The following is a 21,881-nucleotide window of genomic DNA, read 5'->3' on the forward strand; positions in this document are numbered from 1 at the left end:
CCCCCCGGTGGCGGCAGCTGCGGCCGCCGCCGCCGCCACGGCTGCCGCCGCCGCTGCGGCCGCCGCCACGGACCCGGGCGCCTGCTGGAAGTCCCCGCTCTCCTCCAGCAGGCTCAGGTTGCTCATGAAGTCGGCGTTGACAGCGGCCGCCGAGGCCGAGGGCAGGCCCGTGGCGGCGTCGGGGTTCGCTGCCGCGCCGCCCGACGGCGCCGGGCTGGAGGTGGCCGAGTTGGACTGGCTAAACTCCGGCCTGGGCAGCGGCCAGGTGCACGAGCGCGGCCGGGGCAGCGGCTCGAAGTCCGGGTCGATCTCCACCACCTGGGGCGCTTCGGCCATGGTGACCCCCACCCCTCCCCCAACCGCGGGAGAGCCAAAGGGTCGAGAGCAGCACAGGGAGCCAAGGGGGAGAGGGCGCGAAGAGCCGGTCCGAGATTTGGGGGGGCGAGGTCGGCGCCTCGAGCCGACGAAAACCCGGAGGAAGGCGCGGCGGAGTAGTAGCGCGAGCCCAGAACTTAACTTCGCGGGTCCATCAACATCTAGGCTCTTCCAGATTCGCTGCACGGGCAGGACTGCAGGCCAGAGTCGCCGGGTCGGGCAGCAGTCGGCGCCGAACTCCTGCTGACAGGGCCTGCGGACCGAAGGAGGACGGACGCCGCGGGCCGCTCGCTCTCCCGGCGGCGCGACCGCGGCGCTGCTGCCTGTTGAATGTGGCGGCGGCGGCGGCTGCTGCAGCGACTACGCTGCCGCCCGACTTACGGGATCTGCCGCCGCCCCCCGCCCGCGGCGGCGCGCGCGCCGGCCCGCCCCTGACTGACAGCGCACGCGACCAATGAGCGCGCGGCGCCGCCGCCCAGGCAGCCAGTGGTCGCCCGCCTGGGCGGGGGCCGGTTTTCCACCCGGGAGGCGGCAGTGGTTTGGTGGGGGGTAGTGGGATGTTTTTCTCTTTCACACACTCTCTCTCTTTCTCTCTCTCTCTCTCTCTCTCTTTTTTTTTTTTTTTTTGGATCTCTGTTATTATTTTCTGGTAATTCTCAAGTATTTCTGTGAGTCTCTCGCCCTCTCAGTGTTTTGATTGCTAGGAGGCAAACCAGCGTGGAGGCGGCGGCGACACTTTGTTTACTACTGAAGAGCAAAGCCGAGTACTCGAGAAGCTCGAGTGGAACAAGTCGCTCGCTTCTTCGCCTCGACCTCCGCTCGGGGCCCGAAGTGGGGCGGGGCGGGGCCCAGGGGGACGCTCCTCGCTTCGCGGGCACTGGGTGGGCGGGCGGAGGCGGCCTTGCGGAATTCTACTCTATCGCCCCCTTCTCGACTCCACCCACGGTTTTTTGCAGAGAAACGTGGGGAAGTCGGTGGGTTTTGTTTTTGTTTTTTGTTTTATTTTCCTGCGATCTGTCAAGTCCTCCAGCCCCCGCGCGGGCTGCACAAGCCCCTCCCGCACCTGGGTCCCGGCGGTCCAGTCCGCGCGGCGGGCGCCGTCCCCGCCGCCTCCGTGCCTCGAGCCCACCTGTTCGTACCCTAGAGCTGAGCCTCTGCAGGTTCGGTCTAGTCGGGGGCCAGGCGTCCAGCCCAGCGGCAGCTCAGCTGGGTTGACGCCACACTTGACCTAAAAGGCTAGAAATGAGGTAAAGGGACTCAGCCGGGCCGAAGACAGTCCTATTTCACACGCACACAGAGACCCAAAAGCATCCTAGACTTCAGTGCCCTCTGTGGGATCATCTTCCCCTGCGCGGGAACCTCAGACTCTAATGGTCCAGGGGCGGCGGGGAAGGGGTCAGAGAAGAGCATTTAGAGAGAACCTTGTCACTTTATTATGTACCCCTAATTAAGTTCAACGGCTTGCTTGTCATTTCTTTGCTATTTAGGATAGAAGTAGTGAGATTTCAAGTAACGGCGCAAGAGGGGTAAAACCAAAGCCTGGGTGAGCCCTGCCCACCCCCCGGTTCCTTTAAAATTTCCCTCGGGTGTCAGTCAACTTCCCCCCCCCCCCACCTTTCCCCATCTGGGCTCCAGGTCCTGGACGTCCTGTCGAGATCATTGGGGCCAAAGGCAGAAAGACAATGGCCCTTGTGTCTCGGGGAGCAAAAGAAACAGTTTTCAAGAAACAGTTGTTTTGTTTTGCCTATTTAGGAGGCATAAGGAAGGCATTTCCTTTCAGAGGGATGGGATCACTTGGGATGGAAGATTGACAGTAGGGTTTTAAATATCTTGTCCAAAATGACAGCTCCCAATTATTTTTCCAATCCCCTTTCTCTTACAGGTAACTCTTCAATTGAAAAGTGGCATCTAAAGAAAATTAGGCCTCATTTACGAAAGTTTGAAAGAACTTAGATTTACTTCTTCTTTACATTCTCGCTATCATCTCCCTAGTTCAGGCCCCTGTTTCTTCACAATCCACTTATCACAGCTTCCTACTGATAAATGGGGGAGAGGGGCAGGGAAGAGGAAGGTCGTGAGCCTGATGGATTAAGGATAGAGGTGGTTCCCACCCTCCTCCTCTTGTGGTCTCTGCATTTACTATCAAATTTAGATGGTTCAGGCTTCCTCTGCCAGCCGCTAGGGGACCTCAGTAACCCGGACGACGAGCTCAAAGGAAGGCGCTAATGCAGAACTGTTGATAGCCTCAAGTAAGCTCTGCAGAGGCAGCCCCCATTCGGATGGCCGCACCCTACAAATAGGCGGTGCCCTAGTGCATCATTCTTGGCAAAGGAAACCAGCTGCAAATTTGGCCTTGCCTTCCTTTCAATTCCGGTTTTTCATGGCTTCAGTCGGAGGAGAGTATTTGGCTAAGGCAGTTTTCTTACAGACTTTCCTCAGGTCCTTGAAATCTGGACTATCCTGCCTCGTTTGGATGTTACAGTGGTGGGTTTTTTTTGTTTTTTTTTTAAGTTGAGTTGAGAGGCACCTGTGTGGCTCAATCCGTTGAGCGTGGGACTCTTGATTTCAGCTCAGGTCACCATCTCGAGGTTCGTGGGATGGAGTTCCATGCCGTGCTCTGCGCTAACTAGTCTGGAGCCTGCTTGGCATTCTCTCTCTCCCTCTCTCTCTCTCTCTCTCTCTCTCTGCCCCTCTCCTTCTTTCTCACTCTCAAAATAAATAATATTTTAAAAATAAAAATAAAAAATTTGACTTGAAACAGGCACAGAATACTTATAGCGCCAATGTCCCAGACACATAGTTCCAAAAAACTGAAGGTATGATAAAAGATGTTTCTAGCCGCCTAGGGTACCATTGTATGTGTCAATTTACTGAACCTTAGGGTGCTGGTGAACATTTGGCTTGTTTCCAATCTTTAGTTTGTAGGAGCTATTCAGTAATGAATAACCTTACATAACTCATTTTGCATCTGTGAAAGTATATACACAGGAGGAATTTCCAGAAAAGAGATCACTGGGTCGGCAGTTAAATGCATTTGTAATTTTGAGACACACAGTCAAATTGCCCTCCATAAGGGTTGTATCCAGCTAAACTTTCTTTCCAGCTAGAACCACAGAATGTTACAATTGAAAGTAGACAGGGGTCACCTCGGTGGCCTCCTTTACTTTCTCCACAAGGAAACTGAGCCCCCCCCCCCCAACCCCACCAGAGGCTGATTTGTCCAAGGTCACACAGACCTGAGTGGTGCTGCCAGAGCTGGAACCCCAGTTTCCGGGCTTCCCATCAATAATCTTCTGGACACACAGAAAATTAGAAATACCTGCAGTCCCAATATAGCAACAACCACTATATAAAACTCTGCAGTATATTTCCTTCCAGTGCATTCCACAGATTTTAGTAATTTTAGTTAAATGAATTGCACTGAACTAAATGAAGTTTTGATTTAAAAGATTGGAAAAGCAGACACAAAAAGATGATGGCGACAGGAAGATAACGAAAGGAAGAAGATTACAAGAAGTGGTTTGGGGTTTTTTAGTCAAAAACGCACCCGTTTTCTCTCTGTGAAGGATGCCAAAGTATTTAGGTTGGCATTGGTTCTGCTTAAGAGAAAGAAGTTCATTTCTTTTCTTCAGTATTTTTTTGTGGTAGCCCTTTGCTTTGAAGGCTGTTTCTAATGATTATCACTCACTAGTTGGCACACATGGCCCAACTGGGCAGAAAAAGGTTTCGTGTCAGGTAAGAGCAATTAAAATGAAAAAGGAAACGCATCATCACAAAGCCCATCTCACAAACCAATGTGTTCTTTTCTCTGCCTGGTTTGCAGGGTAATTATTGCCTCATCCTTGATGGGAAGACGGAGGGATGATTGCCTTCCATCAATTCCCTGGCAGAAACTCCTGCATTTACCCCTCACCACCAGCACCCTGATCTCTGGTTTCAATTCTTACATGTCAAAATAGGTCATTTAAGTCCAATTTAATGAGTAAATGAAAGGTCTGGATGTTTATTTTTCAGGCATGGTATTTAGCTTCATACTTCACATTCCCTTTCCCCAACCATTGCCCATTTCCACCATTTTGTCTACATTATTAAGAGGTACTGCTATCAACCTAAAACAGCCTTTCTTCACTTTGTCCGTAGAAAATAATCTGAAAAAACACAGCTTCAGGTTCTTAAACCAATGTCCTGAAACCTGACATACTAAGCGGTAGCTAAGGCAACGGCAGAAGGAGTCATTTCTTTTTCCTGAGGGATAATTTACTTTGGATTTTGTTATTGTTCCAACAAATATTTATAGAGTGCCTACCATGTAGATACCAGGTACTGTGCCTCTTAGAGTACATCGTTTTGATGGCAAATTCCTTGAGTGCACAGTTTATTTTCTTTTCTTTTATATGATTGTGATGTCAGAGTTAAGGCTATGATACTCTTAAATAACCAATGCAGGGGCGCCTGGGTGGCTCAGTCGGTTAAGCGTCCGACTTCAGCTCAGGTCACTATCTCTCGGTCTGTGAGTTCGAGACCCGCGTCGGGCTCTGGGCTGATGGCTCAGAGCCTGGAGCCTGCTTCCGGTTCTGTGTTTCCCTCTCTCTCTGCCCCTCCCCCGTTCATGCTCTATCTCTCTCTGTCTCAAAAATAAATACACGTTAAAAAAAAATTTTTTTTTAAATAAAAAAATAGGGACGCCTGGGTGGCTCAGTCAGTTAAGCAGCCGACTTCGGCTCAGGTCATGATCTCGGGGTCTGTGAGTTCAAGTCCCACGTCGGGCTCTGTGCTGACAGCTCAGAGCCTGGAGCCTGTTTCAGATTCTGTGTCTCCCTCTCTCTGACCCTCCCCTGCTCATGCTCTGTCTCTCCCTGTCTCAAAAATAAATAAAACGTTTTAAAAAAATTGAAAAACAGTTTAAAATAAATAAATAAATAAATAACCAATGCATATTAGCAATATTTATTTGGAGGAATTACACACACACACACAAAGTATTTGGTCGATACTAGGAATGCTAAGGCAGGAAAAAATTGAAATATTATCATCACTTTCGAAGAAAAATAAGACGAGCTAGAAAAGCTAAATAAAATGTGCCGTCCACAGGCATTGGGAGTATGGGCTTTGGCCACCAAGCTTGCAGTTTAGATATCTTGCTTCAAACGGACAAAAGCCACAAGCTGCATCAGGTTATTTGCCTGCCACAAATAAAGACAATGCTTACTAACCTGTAACTGGAGAGAGGCATTGGGCAAATCATGAACCAGATCATCAATATTTTCAGTTATGAAGAGCCAAAGTTTGTTACTTTCAATAAACTTTGCTCCCTCACTTTGAAGTGTTAGGGAGAGACTACTTGTGGATCTCTACAGGAAAACTAAAATATATTTGTAGATAATTTAAATGAGCAGCAGTACAGAACGGTTAAATGACTAATGGCATCTCCGTAAGGTAGAATCTTATGTAGTCGTTGAAAATACAGTGAGGGGCGCATGGGTGGCTCAGTTGGTCAAGAGTCCCACGTGGGCTCAGGTCATGATCTTTTGGTTGGTGAGTTGGAGCCCCACATCGGGCTCTGCACTGACAGCACAAAGCCTGCTAGGATCCTCTGTCTCCCTCTCTGTCTGCCCCTCTCCCGTTCACATTCTCTCTCTCAAAAATAAACATTAAAGGGGCGCCTGGGTGGCACAGTCGGTTAATGTCCGACTTCAGCCAGGTCACGATCTTGCGGTCCGTGAGTTCGAGCCCCGCGTCGGGCTCTGGGCTGATGGCTCAGAGCCTGGAGCCTGTTTCCGATTCTGTGTCTCCCTCTCTCTCTGCCCCTCCCCCGTTCATGCTCTGTCTCTCTCTGTCCCAAAAATAAATAAACGTTGAAAAAAAAAATAAAAAAAAAAAAAATTAAAATAAAATAAAATAAAATAAAACAAAATAAAATAAAACAAAATGAGAGGTGCCTGGGTGATTCAGTCAGTTAAGCATCCAACTCTTGGTTTGGGCTCAGGTTATGATCTCACGGTTCATGAGATCAAGCCCGGGTAGGTCTCTGTGCTGAAGGCATGGAGCCTGATTGGGACTCTCTCTCTCCACCCCTCCACCCCCTGGCTTGTGCAAGCTCGCTCGTACTCTCTCTCTCTCTCTCTCTCTCTCTCTCTCTCTCTCAAAATAAATAAATAAACATTTAGAAAATAAAATAAAATAAAATAGACAAAGCATTTGTAATGACATTGTGACTATGTTGATACTGGGGATACAATATTTAAAAGGTTGGAAGAAATGTTAGCAGTGATTGTATCTGGGTGATGGATTTCTAGGTGATCATTGTTGATACAACACAAACTCCTCCTTTCACACGTAAGAAAACAGAGACACTGAGAATTTCAGTGATTAGCCCAAGGCTGTGCAGTTACTGGGACCAGAATTCAGACCTCTTGGCATTCAGGCCAAAACTGGTTTTCATGCATTGGTTTTCATGACAGTACCTTTCTAACTGGAGATTTTCAGACTGTTTGATGAAGTTCAACCTACCTTAACTAATCAATTAGTTAATTAATTAATTAATTTAAAATTCAACCTTTTTTTTTCTTCTTGAAGTAACCTCTCTGACCAGTGTTGGGCTTGAATTCACCTCTCAGAAATCGAGAATCGCATGCTTTACCGAGTGAAGCAGCCGCCCCTTAAATTCAACCTATTTTAAATAAACACTAGGTCTCTATCTTTGAGACAATAAAATAACTCTCCCAAACTCCAAGCTGTGTAAATGGTACCATTAAATTTTTTTTCTAACTTTAAGGACTCATAGAATTGCCATAAAATTCACGGATGGCACATGAAATCCCAATTCTTTGAATGTCACAAATCTGAATGTTGCATCCGTGCTTAAGCACAATGTGTTTTCACTATTTTATTTCTGTTTTGTGTCATATTAAAGCTCTTCACATGCTTCCAAAAAAGGGGGGACATATGTATTAAATAAGAAAACGCTGCCATGTAGAACACAGATGGTAATACATTTTTGGCAGAAAGGAAGTTTAACGAGGCATTTTACTTATTTACTTGGAAAACTAATATGTCTGAATGTTCAAGTTAAGCAGTAAGAATTAATTGCTGCTTTACAATAATCAGTTGTGTTTTTTTTTTCGAATAAAATCTCCCTATTTCCATAACATTAGAAAGGAAAGGGAGTCAAAGCTACCCCTGAGAGTCCTTGACAGTAATAAAAGAATGAACAAGAAACTGTTAGCATTTTATGCTAACTGACCATGTTGCTTGTCATTTGTTGATAAGAATCAATAACAAGAGGTAATGACTGTGTAGAGTACATGTGTTTTTAATGATATGTATAGTCACTGACTGTATCAGTTAAGGTGTAAAAACAGGAGGTAAGAGTTTTATCAAATTTCAGATTTGGCTGACTCACAGGGCCCACCCATATGCAACGTCTGCTGTGCCAGAGAGTAAACATAGATGAATAGTGAGTATTTTTCTAGGGTATCAGGTTTCTATTTGGTGGTAAATACAGCCTTTAAAACACATTGAAATATTCTATATTCTAAGGTTTAACATTTAAAAATGGAATTTCTAATGAGTTGATCACTGATATCATGCTGGAGGAGAAATTGATTTGTCTCATACGATGCCATGTGTGCTTTAAATGAGTTTGTGTTTGGACAACAAACTAAATACGGAACATTTGACAGCTATATTGCATGTCTGCACTCTGGAAGAATCCAACAGCAAAAACTCCTTCCGCAATCCAAGACTAAGCTTGGTGAGATCTCTTCCTCCTGTTTTTCAGATTTACATATCATCTGAAACAAGATGATATATAAATTGACAAATATAAACATATATTTTTTATTTCAAGATATGTTCTTTTATAAGCCATAGATGACTTTTTACCCCAAATCAGAATATATACATAAATGTTATTTTCTTTTTGCCCCAGGGTTAATAAAAATGACTATTTTTTTCAACAGATTTCATCTGAATGAGTCTTCAAAACCACCCAATAATGTAGGAGACATTATGATTTGCATTTTACAGAAATTGAAACAGAGGTACAAAGACCTAAGAAACTTACTTTTGGTCTTATCTTACACATTTATCTAATTATAGGTAGACCATTATCAAAACCCAGAGCTTATCTCCTGTTTAACACTAAATTTCTGCCTCCATAAAATGTTGGGATTCTTTTAAAGAGAACTAGAAATTAACCAGAGATTAATTCAATGATTCAGGGTTTTTTGGAACAGAAAATTGACTTTGGGACTTTATTTTGGTGGTGGTGGTGGGGGGGGGGGGTTATCTGCAATCGGCTCTGCCTGAAACCAGTTGAGTTTATGTTAATGAGAGAAGCCTAGAGATAGAACATAAATAACAATAATAATGCTGATGTTTGCATTTGTATAACTCGAATGATGTGGGGGATTTCAAGCCATTAGCACTTGCTTATTTGAACGGACCATATACAATAAGAGCGACTAGCCCTTCCGGAATGGTTGGCTTATCTGGAACTCTTTCCAAAGCTCTTCTTATCCTGAATAAAAGCACATCAAACCAAATTGAACCACTAGATTGAGCTCCATCCCTACCTACCGAAGAAGGTCATTTGCATTGGATTTTTACCTAAAAGCCTTGTTTCATCTGAGTTTCAGAAGCTTGGATTTAAATTAGAACACGTGAACATGTATTTTACAGTTCAAGTGGAGGCCTTCCTCCTATATTATTTAAAATCCAGCTTCATGGCTGAACCTGCCGGGGATTGGTCAAAGCCTTAAGGTCTACTTTCCTGGGACAATAAACAATATTATAAGCAAAACAAATAAAATCCTGTGTTCCTTTCTATTTTAAAGTCAACTTAAAAATGAATTGGAAAGTGCCTCCTCCACCATCAAGTGAGCATAAAATATCAGAAACATTTGTAGAGCTCCCTACTGTGGGAATGGTATGGGGCCATATCTCAATGCCCCCAGTTCTCATAAGCGTGAATAAAACCTTTAGCTAAGGGTTTAGGGTGCATTCTCTTGTCACGGGGAAGTAAAGCCCCCTCTACAAACCACAGACTACCGGTCAGTATTAGTCAGAAGAACTTATCTGTGGCTACCTTCCTTTCAGCCAGGAACAGTTTCAATTGCCTATGAATCACAAAAGGCAAATCACTCCTCACTGCTTTAGAATCTCCAGGAGATATCCTAGTTTTAATGACCCATTGAACTTGCTGTGAGAGCCAGCAAATGTTGAAGATTAGTGCCAATCTTTGTATGATAATCAAGGAAAATCAATCATCCAAATACATTATCTCTTTTCTTTAATAGCCCTATATTTTATCTTTGATTGGATTTTTCACTTTTCATTATAGACACAGCCATATCAGAACCCTGATAAGGCCTGGGGAAGCAGGATGGAGAAAGGAGCCGAAAGCCTCCACCTGAATATAAAAGTACGCCCTGCTGTGTTCCTGGGGTTGTGTCGGACCGGGGCTCAAGTGAAGTGGAAACTGTGGAGACGTAGTGGCTCTCTTACAGATTTGGTAGCCATTTTATCGAGGGTGCTGTGATGCTTGTTGGCCCTACACGCAAAATATGATAAAGTGAAAGCACCAATGATCTTCCAAGAAAAGCAGAAAATCAACAAGGCGTGATCAACTACGAAGCTCTTTCATTCCCTACGCAATGTTCGATTTATTGTGCATTTTGAATTTTTATCTCGGTATGACTTGCCACCTACATACCTCAATTAGGTAAGGATTAAAATAATGTCTTAAAGTGCTTTGAAACAGGGATGAAATGTTTGTTCTTTGACATCGGTACAACCTCGTGGGTAGGTTTTTCTTACGTTGAGAATTATTTTAACTTAGGTAAACATATAATTTCTAAATCACTCACATTTGTTCTAAAGCCTACGATGGCTCCTTCATATTTGAATGTTATGAGCATCGTTTGCCCAAATCCAACCGATTTTTTGTGAATTAGGAAATAATGTGTGTAATACCCATGGAATATCATAGCACGAATTTAGGAAAAATCTCAAGCCAGGGATTTTTACTACCTATCCGTGCCCTACAGCTGAGTTTAAAAAGAAAACAATATATAAAAATGACTTGAGGATTCGGAACATTTGATCCACCTTTTAATTTGGTCTAATATACCAAAACTTTGCTATAAATGCCTTAGAAATCTTATTATTCTTGACAGTTTCAGCAGACAATTAAAAAGCAGTTAAAAATAAAGTTAGCTGACTCATTTTGGGAGTTTAGCTGATGATGTTACTGGCAGCTTCAACTTCAACAGATAATGTTATCACAAAAGGCAGCCCAACTTTAACAATAGAGAAAATTTCTCTAAAATAATCGCAATAGAGAATTGATACAATATATTCTTTAGTAGTTTGTGGTTCTTCTTTACAATAGAATTCTTAAAAACTAAACCCACTTAGACACCTCAACATATTTTGTAAGAGGTAGATGTTGCATCTAAGAAACATAGAAACAGAACACAAGTGACTTTCTCATGAAGAGAAAACAAACAAAACATCCTACAAAATCGGCCTGCTCAAAAAAAGAAAAAATCTACAGAGCAACAATAACAGTAAGTAAGTATTCCACTTAAATAGATTTGGAATATAAGGCTTCTAAGTCCTGGATCCTTTTTTTTTTTTTTTTTTCACTAAGTATGATTTTTTAAAGACTATTTAAATCTTATTTAGGAAGGAGTCAATAGCTTAATTTTAATATTCACTTTTGAAATGAAAAAGGACTCATGTCTGTTCATGTAGACAAATTATTTCTAAAAAGAAACACCACCTGTATTATCAGATTCTGCAGTTATTCCTAGATTAGTTATTCTTGGCAGTGGTGCTGTAAAACGACATGTCAGTGTGTGTGTGTGTGTGTGTGTGTGTGTGTGTGTGTGTGTGCATGCATGTTCCTATGTGTTACGTACCAGGATTCTATTAAAAGATCACAAATCGCCACCTTACTTTTACAACCCAATTAAAACATACAGCAAATTTAGTCACTAATAAAAAAAAGTTGATGAGAACCATGGAAACCTCTTAAATTAGAAGTCAGGTGGACCTGAAATTAAAAAAAAAAAAAAGTTGATAAAATCACACAGTCAAGGTAGGAATTTGTAATGTAAATGTTATTCCAAAACATTTAAAGACATAGAGGTTGGTTTTTAGTAAGGGTCTTCTTAGCTACCTTTGCCACCAAATTCTTAAAGTGGTCATAATGGAAAAATTATTTTTAAATGGGTCATGATGGAGAAATTATTAAAATAGTAATAATGGGTAGGGGCACCTGACTGGCTCAGTCAGTACAGCATGCAAGTCCTGATCTCGGGGTTGTGAGTTCAAACCTCACGTTAAGGGTAGAGATTGCTTAAAACTAATTTTTTTAAAAATATAAAATAAAATAGGGGCTCAGTCAGTTAAGCATCTGACTCTTCACCTTGGCTGGGGTCATGATCTCACAGCTCATGAGTTCGAGCCCTGTGTAGGGCTATGTGCTGCCAGTGTGGAGCCTGCTTTGGGCTCGCTCTCCCTTCCCCTCCCCCACTCTCACTTTCTCTCTCAAAATAAATCAGTAAACTTAAAAAAAAATGACACGTGTTCCATTCTTTGATTGATGTAACCTCATCTGGATTTTTTTGTTTTGTTTTTGCTTAACGAATCTGTAATGGGCTGAACTGTGAACCCCCACTGCAAATCCATATATTGAAGCCCCCAGAACCTTAGAATGTGACTGCATTTGGAGATAGAGTCTTTAAAGAGGTAATTAAATGAGGTTGTTAGGGTGGTCCCAGATCCAATCTTTTAAGTGGAAATTTGTACACAGGAGAGACCCCAGAGGCATATGTGCATGCACAGGGAAAGATGATTTGAGGACATAGAGAGAGGAGGGCATCTGCCAGCCAAGGCCAGAGGCCTTTGAAAAACCAAACCTGCTGATCTTGATCAGCCATGATCTTGGACTTGCAGCCTCCAGAACTGTGAGAAAATTAATTTCTGCTGTTCAAGCCCGCCAGTCTGTGGCATTTTGTATGGGCAGGCACTGAACTAAATGACCAGTTCTGTTTTTCCAACGGTTAGGTTAGATTTTTAGCATTTCATTGAGGAACTAAAGGGCCCTAACCCAGAAAGACAGTTAAGTCAATGAAACACAAATTTGAGAGCCAAGGTCTCGACCAAATCCATTCGGCTGATGTTAGGTTTATTAACAAGCAGCATGGTCAGCATCCGAAGGAAAACTATGCCAGGTAATTGTTCTAAGCACAGTACTGTATAAACTCATTTCATCTTCACAAAACCCTAGGTTGGGGGGGGGAGGCAGGGAGTACTACTGTCTCACAGGTGAGGAAATGGCGGCACAGGGAGGTTGAGTCGCTGGCACAAGGTCACCTAGCTAGCAGGTGTGAGAGCTGGGATACTAACTGAGGCAGTCCAGAGAATCTTTGCTCTTCACCACTAATCTAAGTGGCTTCCTTAATTAGGAATCTAATACTTCTTATCCTTCCTCACCAACCCAGCACACATCAGGTAGAAGTCAGAGGGGAAGTTAAAAGATCCGAATTCAAGCTCAGCCCCTTATCTCTCCAGGTAGCTTCCTTATCTGAATGATAGTGATATCCCTTTATGGGAAAGATAATGCCTACCTGCTGTGGGGGTCAGCTCAGACAATTAGATGAAGGTGCTTTGCAGGTGGGATTAGCCCCATGCATTGGAGGCGTGTTTACAGGGCCTGTGATTCCTTTTGAAAATATTTAGAGGGGTTCTCTGTTGAGTGGGAATCCATGGTGGTCTTAGTTCCACCAGGGGTTTATAGCCCCTATCGGTTGGTCTTACCTCTACAGTCCATGAGGGCTCAACCATGCCATCCACACAGGTCCACCTTTGCCTCCTGGAAACCATTTTGTGGGCAAGTAAGGATGGGAGGAAAAAGAGGTCCCCGCTCACCTTTTCCTAGCCCCTGGAGCCTTCTCTATAGCCTCCCCTAGGCTTCTGCAAAGCCCTTAGAAACACCAGCTTTAGGAAAAGCAGAGTCTTTGGAGGAAAAACATAGGTGAGGGGGGCTCTGAGAGAAAAGGAAGGCTGGGGTGCCTGACTGGCTGTCAGTATAGCATGCAACTCTTGATCTCAGGGTTGTGAGTTCAAGCCCCACATTAGGTGAGGATTTGCTTAAAAATTAAAAAAATTTTTTAAGAAAAAGAAATGGAAGGCCAACCTATTGAATAAGGCAAGCACAAGACCAGATGTTATGGCAGCGCCTTGTGGGATCCTACTAAACCGGCCCGAAGCTCCTCCCTCCCACACCCAACTTCCCAGAGTGCATTCAGGCTCATTGCCCTCCATGGTCCAAGTGGCCGTGAGGCACTCTAAGGCCACCAGTCTTCCCCAGAGTGGGCCTGGGACGTGTGAGTGTTAGACCCAGTCCACCCAGGTTGTAAACACTGGCCCTCCAGGTGAACTTCTGTGGCTTCCTCCCAGGCCTCCCCCAGCTTGGACCTTATGGAATCGCACTCGGTAATGTGAGTTGTCAGGCAGTCACCCCCATCTCTGAGCCTTGGCCACAGCAACACTGTCCATTCCTCTGCCATATACCTGTTTGGGCTGAGGAGAACATTTACTTAATTCCCTTCCTACTCTTGATCTTAGCACGGGCCTCCTCGGGATGAGAAGAGAAAAACTCTTCGGAGAACCCACTTTTGAAATCGACACTCCCTACAGATGGTTAAAGCAACCAGCTCGGTTAAAGCAACCAGCTCGGTTATTGTAGCTACTCCCATGTCAGGATCTAAACCCCTCTCATCTCCTGTCCTCTCATCTCCTGTGAGGTTGAGGCTTAATTATCTTGTGGAGAGAGCTCTTAACATCTTGGCAGGCACAGAGCACCAAGCTTACCCCCACAGAAGACTAGCAAGGCTGGGACTCGTATTTTGGTTTTTTTAAGTTTATTTATTTATTTTGAGAAAGAGGGAAAGAAAACAGGGGCAGGGGAGGGGCAGGGAGAGAATCCCAAGCAGGCTCCTAGCTGTAGGCGCAGAGCCTGATGCTGGGCTCGAGCCCGTGATCTGTGAGATCATGACCTGAACTGAAATCAAGAGTCAGATGCTTAACCGACTGAGCCACCCAGGCACCCCAGGCTGGGCAAACTATTTGAGCTAAATCTTAACATATTCAGAGCCATAGGAGTTTTTTCCCTGTGCTGTTGGCTTCTTTCTATGCTACTAAAACTTGTAGAACAAAGGACAAAATGCCTCAGGCTGGGCTACATACAGCACACGTTCTCTAGCTGTGTGGCATGGCCAAAGGGAAATGCATGGGTTTGATGTTACCTCTGTTCTCATAGAAATACACACTGCAAGAAATTGAGCCCTCTACTTTTTTAAGATGTTCATTTACCTCATGGTGCTGGTCATCCCAGCCAGTAGTCAAGGCCCCCAGTAGTCCAGCCTTCCCAGGTAAATATGGCATGCAACACCCCAGAATGTCATCTGGCCATTCTTCCTACACTCTTGCCACTCCTCAAGTGGACAGCTAGATGTTCCAGGCCCAAACTACCATCTATCTGAAAACGATTCCAATCTAGTATTTTTTAAAGTTACATATTCTAGGGGCGCCTGGGTGGCTCAGTCGGTTAAGCATCCGACTTTGGCTCAGGTCATGATCTCAGGGTCCACGAGTTCGAGCCCCGTGTCGGGCTCTGTGCTGACAGCTCAGAGCCTGGAGCCTGTTTCAGATTCTGTGTCTCCCTCTCTCTCTGACCCTCCCCTATTCACGCTCTGTCTCTCTCTGTCTCAAAATAAATGTTAAAAAAAAAAAATTAAAAAAAAAATGACATTCTAGACCATCAAGAGGTGCCACTGACCACATGCAATCGAGTCTTGCCATTTGTTTCCATTTGGGGGATCCTCGTGCGTAATTGCCTACAGTCATTGTGGGGCATCAGAGAGCTAGCATCAAGTTTTATGTTCATGAGACAGTCACTAATACTGAACATACTAAACATAGTTGTGCTGCTTTTTACACAGAAAATGAATCTTTTCAAACTCAGTTATGGTTATTTGCTAGCTTTGATCTTCTACCTGAACAATGTTTCTCTCCCTTTCCAATGTCCTTCACTGTTTTCTGATGAATGAGAAGGGGCAAAGAAAAATTGCCAAAATTCCTTTTTTCACTTTGATAAAGTTTTAATGATGTTTAAAAGCAGTGTTTTAGTGCCCCCTACTGGTATGTAACATTAGTAGTCCATTGGCAAAAAAAGTTTTGCAAAAAAAAAAAAAAAAAAACAAAAAAACCTCAGAGAAAAGTTTTAAAAAAAGTCTTTTATCAGCCTTTTAAAAATTGTTTAATTTGGGGGCACCTGGGTGGCTCAGTCAGTTAAGCGTTGGACTCTTGGTTTCAGCTCAAGGCATGATCTCATGGTGCATGGGTTTGAGTCCTGAATTGGGCTCTGCATTGACAGTGCTGAGCCTGCTTGGGATTCTATCTCCGCCTCTCTCTGTGCCCTCTTTCTCTCTCTCTCTCTCTCTCTCTCTCTCTCAAACAAATAACTTAAAAAAAATTTTTTTTAAAGAAATTGTTTAATTTTTTCAAATTTATTTATTTATTTTGAGAGAGAGAGAGTGTGCATGAGTGGGGGAGGGACAGAGAGAGAGAGGGAGAGAGAATCCCAAGAAGGCTCCGCGCTGACACAGGGCTCAATCCCATGAACTGTGAGAACATGACCTGAGCCAAAATCAGGAGTCAGTGCTTAACCAACTGAGTCACCCAGGCACCTCGAAATTTTTTAATGTTTTAGTAGGCTCCACACTCAATGTGACGCTTGAACTCATTACCCTGAGATAGAGTTGCACAGCCTAGCAGGTGCCTGAGTGGCTCAGTTGGTTAAGCATCTGACTTAGACTCAGGTCATGATCTCACGGTTTGTGATTTCAAGATCCTCGTTGGACTCTGTGCTGACAGCTCAGAGCCTGGAGCCTGCTTTGGATTCTGGGTCTCCCTCTCTCTCTGCCCCTCTCCCACTTGCACTTTATCTATCTTGTTTTTTTTTTTTTTAATTTTTTTTTTCAACGTTTATTTATTTTTGGGACAGGGAGAGACAGAGCATGAACGGGGGAGGGTCAGAGAGAGAGGGAGACAGAGAATAGGAAACAGGCTCCAGGCTCTGAGCCATCAGCCCAGAGCCTGACGCGGGGCTCGAACTCACGGACCGCAAGATCGTGACCTGGCTGAAGTCGGAGGCTTAACCGACTGCGCCACCCAGGCGCCCCTTATCTATCTTGTTAAAAAGTAAGTAAACATTAAAAAAAAAAAAGCATTGCATACTGTATCAACTGAGCCAGTTAGTTCTAAACGATTAGAAATTACTTAATTCCTTTTGAAGATTTTTCTAAAATTATTTATTTATTTTAGAAGAGAGAGTGGGAGTGGGGGAGAGGGACAGAGAGAGAGAGAGAGAGAGAGAGAGAGAGAGAGAATCTTAAGCAGGCTCCACACTCAGTGAGGACCCCGATGTGGGGCTCAATCGCATGACCCTGGGATCATGGCCTGAGCTAAAATCAAGAGTCAGATGCTCAACCCACTGAGCCACCCAGGTGCCTGAAATTGTTTAATTTTTAAAATATCTTAAGGGTAACAAATACTCCATAACTTTCATTATTATTCATAATATAGGCATACTTTAACGTTAAGTGTCTTGAAATCTCCATTAATTTTTTATTCAGTCTAATCTTTCATTTTGGGGGGGAAACTATATCAATTGCATTTTTGGAAACTGGGTCAATTTTACTTAATACATAAATATACTTATTAAGAGAAAATTTTCCTTAGATCTTCACAACCCTGAAGCATCTTTTTTTTTATTAATCTAAAAATAGCATTGTTCTGCTTGAGGAAAAGGGAGGAAGTAGGCTTTGAGAATGAATCCATCTTTAAAGGAAATTTATGCCTCAGGTTTTCATAAACAATGATGATCATGGAAGTATATTAATGAATAGCCATTATGATAAAACCCCAAATCCCTAGAAGGATAACAGACAAACACTCCATGACACATGAGAGACTATGAATGAAAGGGAGAGGAACTGAGGCAAACAGGGTGGGTGGTGACTTGGAACTAGGATGATGATTAAATGGGGAGAAAGATTGGGGCTTCTGCGTGGTTCAGTTGGTTGAGCATCTGACTTCTGCTCAGGTCACGATCTCACAGCTTGTGAGTTTGAGCCCCGCGTCGGGCTCTGTGCTGACAGCTCAGAACCTGGAGCCTGCTTCGGATTCTTGTCTCCCCCTCTCTCTGTCTGTCTCTCTCCAAACTAGGCATTAAAGAAAAAAATTTTCACTGGTGCTCTGTCTCTCTCTCTCTCTCAAAAATAAATAAATATTTTTTTTTAAATGGGAGAAAGATTTTTGTCCTTAATAAAGCAAGCCCTGCTATAGATAGCAAAATAATTTTGCAACATCAATTTGCACAGAGAAAGCATTTTTTTCTCATTGCGTTTGGGTAGAATGTACAGCCAACTGGGGCAAAAAGGACCCCCTATGGCCTACAGCTCTCTGTCCACTCTTAGCCAGAAGGAAGAGGAGAAAACGTTAAGGCAGCGTCCAAGCGCCCCTCCACAGCCAAGTGGAGCCTGATCTGCAGTGATGGGTCCCAGGGGCCCATGGAGGGGAAAGACACTAATTTAGGGGTTTCCACTTTAGTTGTGGATAGGCGGGCCTGTTTTTGCAAAATCAGAGGGAAACTAGAGACAGATTCATGTCAAAAATATGCCAAGTGAAATCATTTCACTTATCACCTTGTGCCAGATTTGAAAGATTAGCCCTGACAGTGAAAAACACTCTCTGAGTATTATGTCTTCACAAGGAGCAAAGCTTCCCAGGAAATTTAAATTGCCTAAAATACTCTCCTGTTAGTTCCTCAAGGATTTGCTAAGCTGTTTTCAAATCCTCTAGACCTGATCTTCGCATGCTTTTTATCCTCATCCTAATTTTAATTTTAAAATTCGTTGGAGGAGAGCCTTGGAGGTACGTTTGTCATATTCCTCTTATTTCTGTCACTTTTTTTCCACCTCTTGCTTTTAAAATCTGTTAAGTGAGAAGCGGACGTTTCACCGAGACATATACTTAAGGGTCCAAAACTGTGGAATGTCTCGATGTGTCTCGATTTCTGCCAAAGTCTTAATTCTAGGTATTCTGGCTTCAATGTTAATAATGACCATTATTAGTCATACTGTAGGGAGCAAGCTGCCTTAACTGACAGTTCTCCTGAAATCAAACCTACCCGTTATAACTTCACAGGACTTAGACAACTTGGAAATCCACGCTTGACTCCAGGGTTTATATTTCTCATAAGGTCAGAAGCACATGATAAATTTGAGCTGTACATCTCAGCTCAAGCTCCAGGGGAGGGGAAGGGACAGGACGATTTTTTTCTTTTTTATAAGCAAGCCTATTAACATGCAGATCATTCTCATGAAGGAGTTCAACTTCATCTGCATTCCATAGTTTGACTGTAATACCTAGCTGGAAGAAAGGGTAAAAAAGACCATCCCCCACAAACACACTACGGCTTATGCGGTCTTAAATGTGCTTTAAAGGCATAACTCCTACAGGTCGGGAAAGTTGGAAACCCTGATGTAAAAAGCGGTTGTCCTAATTTTTTTTCTTTACTTTCTTCTTTTTTAAATTAGAGTAGGGTCGACGCACAACGTTACATTAGATTTAGGCGTACGACGTAGTGACTCAACAAGTTTATGCATTTTGCTCTGCTCCCCACAACTATAGCTACCATCTGTCCTGATTTTCTTTCTTTCTTTTTTTTTTTATTTTTTAAACGTTTATTCACTCCTTGACAGAGAGACAGAGCGTGAGTGGGGAGGGGCAAAGAGAGAGGGAGACACAGAATCTGAAGCAGGTTCCAGGCTCTGAGCTGACAGCACAGAGGCCAACACCGGGCTTGAACCCACACACCGTGAGATCATGACCTGAGCCAAAATTGGATGCTCAACTGAGCCACCCAGGTGCCCCTGCCCTGATTTTCTTTATGCTGAGTTCTACCATTAGCTTAGGAAAAACCTAGGATTACATGATTGTTCAATAAGAAATTCACTGAAGCTTGCTTATGCACAATGTTTAAGGCTATAGTAGAGATATATGAATAAGGGCTAACATTTCGTTCGTGCTTCCTATGTGCCAGGTACTTTATTCATCTTATACAACATATCACAAGCACCCTACAGGGTAGGAACAAGTTTTCCAATCACTATCAAATAAGCGAACTAAGGCACAGAGGTGGGAAATCATTTATACACAATGACGGAGCTTGTCATGGGGCTGGGCTTCCTGTGCTTGTGATCTAAGAGTCGTGTGCTGCATTGACACTGTCTGATGGGGGCAAGGGGGAGATGAGGGCCAGCTCTGTAGGGAGATCCTGGAAGGGAATCTCCGAGCAGCCACTGCTAAGCTGTGTCTTTTGGAAATGGTAAGGTGTTTCTCAATTAGAGAAGGAGGTCTGTGCTCCAGACATGGAATAGCACATGGAAAAATAAAAATGTTTGCCATTTGGGGCACCTGGGGTGTCTCAGTCGGTTGGGTGTCCAACTCCTGATTTCTGCTCAGGTCATGGCCTCCCGGTTCATGGGTTGGAGCCCCAGGTCAGTGCTGTCATCACAGAGACTGCTTGGGATTCTCTCTCTCTCTCTCTCTCTCTCTCTCTCTCTCTCTCCCTCTCTCCGCCTCTCTCCTGCTCTCTTTCTTAAAATAAATAAATAAACTTTAAAAATGTTTGCCTTTTAATCAAAGCAAGGTTATGGAAGGCTTGGTGGGGGAGGTTGGGTGGGAGAACTATATTGAAGAGAAGCCTGTCAACACCGTGTTTTTAAAAACGAGATCACTCGAGAAAGTGTGTGATCTATTTTGGGTTCTTTTAGTTATGCACAGAGAAGCAAATTCATCCTCATTTTTCTAGAGGAGACAGGAATGTGATGCTTCAGGAAGAAATGCAAAGTGTTCTGCTATTATCTTCTTGTAGGACTATGCTCCAGTAAATTATGTTTCCATTAGGGGAACCCCTCTTACCTAAATCTGGATTTAGCCCACGGGGTGCTTATAGATTATAGTATGATGTCACAGACTTGAATATGCTGAGCTGGTATTTGCAAAGGTGGTGAGGACTGAGAGAGATCAGAGGTTTGATCCTTTCACCACCTGTGCTGCATACAACACTGGGAAAGGAGGCTGGGCAGCCTAGCATACGTGGGGTTGGGCTGTCAGTGTCTCCCAAGTTGGGGAATCAAGAAAAAGGACCTGATGGGCCTCTGGCTGGTTCTGTCTGTACAGTAGGTGACTCTTCATCTTGGGGTTGCGAGTTCAACCCCCATGTTGGTGGTAGAGTTTACTTAAAAAAATAAATTAAAAATTGAAATTAAGAAAAAAAAAAAGAGGGGCACCTGGGTAGCTCAGTCGGTTCAGTTGATTTTGGCTCAGGTCATGATCTCGAAGGTTGTGAGATTGAGCCCCGCCTGGGGCTCTGTGCTGACGATGTGGATCCTGTTCGGGATTCTCGACCTCTGCCCCTCCCTGCTCACACACTCTTTCTCTCTCTGAATAAATAAAGAAAGAAACATTAAAAAAAAAAAAAGAAAGAAAGAAAGAAATATGCTGCCACTGTATTTCCGCAGGGGAAATATAGGCATTTGGGGCAGTTCAACACGCTGGACTGTCCTGTGTATTACAAGGTGTTTATTTAGTAGTGCTGCCCCCCCCCCCACCGCCCCAGTAACACCACTATCCCCCTGAGAGTCATGGTGACAACCAAAAATCAAAAACTATCCTCCTGACACACACATTCCCAAATATCCTCTGAGTGGGGTGCTACCATTTCACAGTGAGTTTAGATAGAATTTTAAGTTAATGTCCTGAAATGTCCATATATCACCTGCAGTAAAATAGAGAATTAACTGGTTTTCAAAAAAAAAAGGGATACCACATCAGAACAGGAAATCATGATTCAGATTGCAATTAAACCCCCCCCAAAATCCGCCCATGTCCCCAAAATTCATATATGGATTTGGAGGAGTGTCAACTGTTCAAACTATATAGTACTTAGCACAAAATAGGCAGTCAATAAATATATATGGTACATACGTGTGGTATAATTGGAAGGATACATAATCTGATTGGGTTAAAATATACTGAGCTCTGATGAGTATTGTTTTATAGCTAATTATTTGCACGCCTGTCTTCCACTCCAGAATGAAGCTATTGTAGTTAGGGATCATAATTTATTCACTTTTATCTCCCACAGTAGACCTGTAAATAACAGGAAGTATCTTGAACACAGGAAAGGTCAATATCAATGGAAAGATAATAAGTAGTTGAATTAATTGGTAGTATTGCTAATGCGTTGCTCCCATGACTCCTGGCTGTATTTCAGAATCATCTGGGGAGAGGGAGTATTGTTAAAATTCCAGATTCCCAAGCCTCACATCAGACCCTCTGAAATCAGAGTCTCTGGGGCTGAA

General features: G+C 43.6%; 2 protein-coding genes across 2 annotated transcripts in view; both read right to left on the reverse strand.

The window, feature by feature from the left end:
• Positions 1–752, reverse strand: part of FOXO1 (forkhead box O1) — a 99,588-nt gene extending 98,836 nt beyond the window's left edge. Inside the window, exon 1 of the mRNA XM_040448295.1 lies at positions 7–752. Coding sequence (XP_040304229.1) covers positions 7–336 — 330 coding nt within the window. The 5' untranslated portion in view covers positions 337–752. The remainder of the gene's footprint in view (positions 1–6) is intronic.
• A 9,111-nt stretch (positions 753–9,863) lies between these two features.
• MRPS31 (mitochondrial ribosomal protein S31) overlaps positions 9,864–21,881 on the reverse strand; it is a 64,548-nt gene continuing 52,530 nt past the window's right edge. Inside the window, exon 7 of the mRNA XM_040448301.1 lies at positions 9,864–9,928. Coding sequence (XP_040304235.1) covers positions 9,879–9,928 — 50 coding nt within the window. The 3' untranslated portion in view covers positions 9,864–9,878. The remainder of the gene's footprint in view (positions 9,929–21,881) is intronic.

The sequence above is a fragment of the Herpailurus yagouaroundi genome, unplaced genomic scaffold (genome assembly GCF_014898765.1).
Source record: "Herpailurus yagouaroundi ecotype Mexico unplaced genomic scaffold, PumYag 197, whole genome shotgun sequence".
NCBI lineage: Eukaryota > Metazoa > Chordata > Mammalia > Carnivora > Felidae > Herpailurus > Herpailurus yagouaroundi.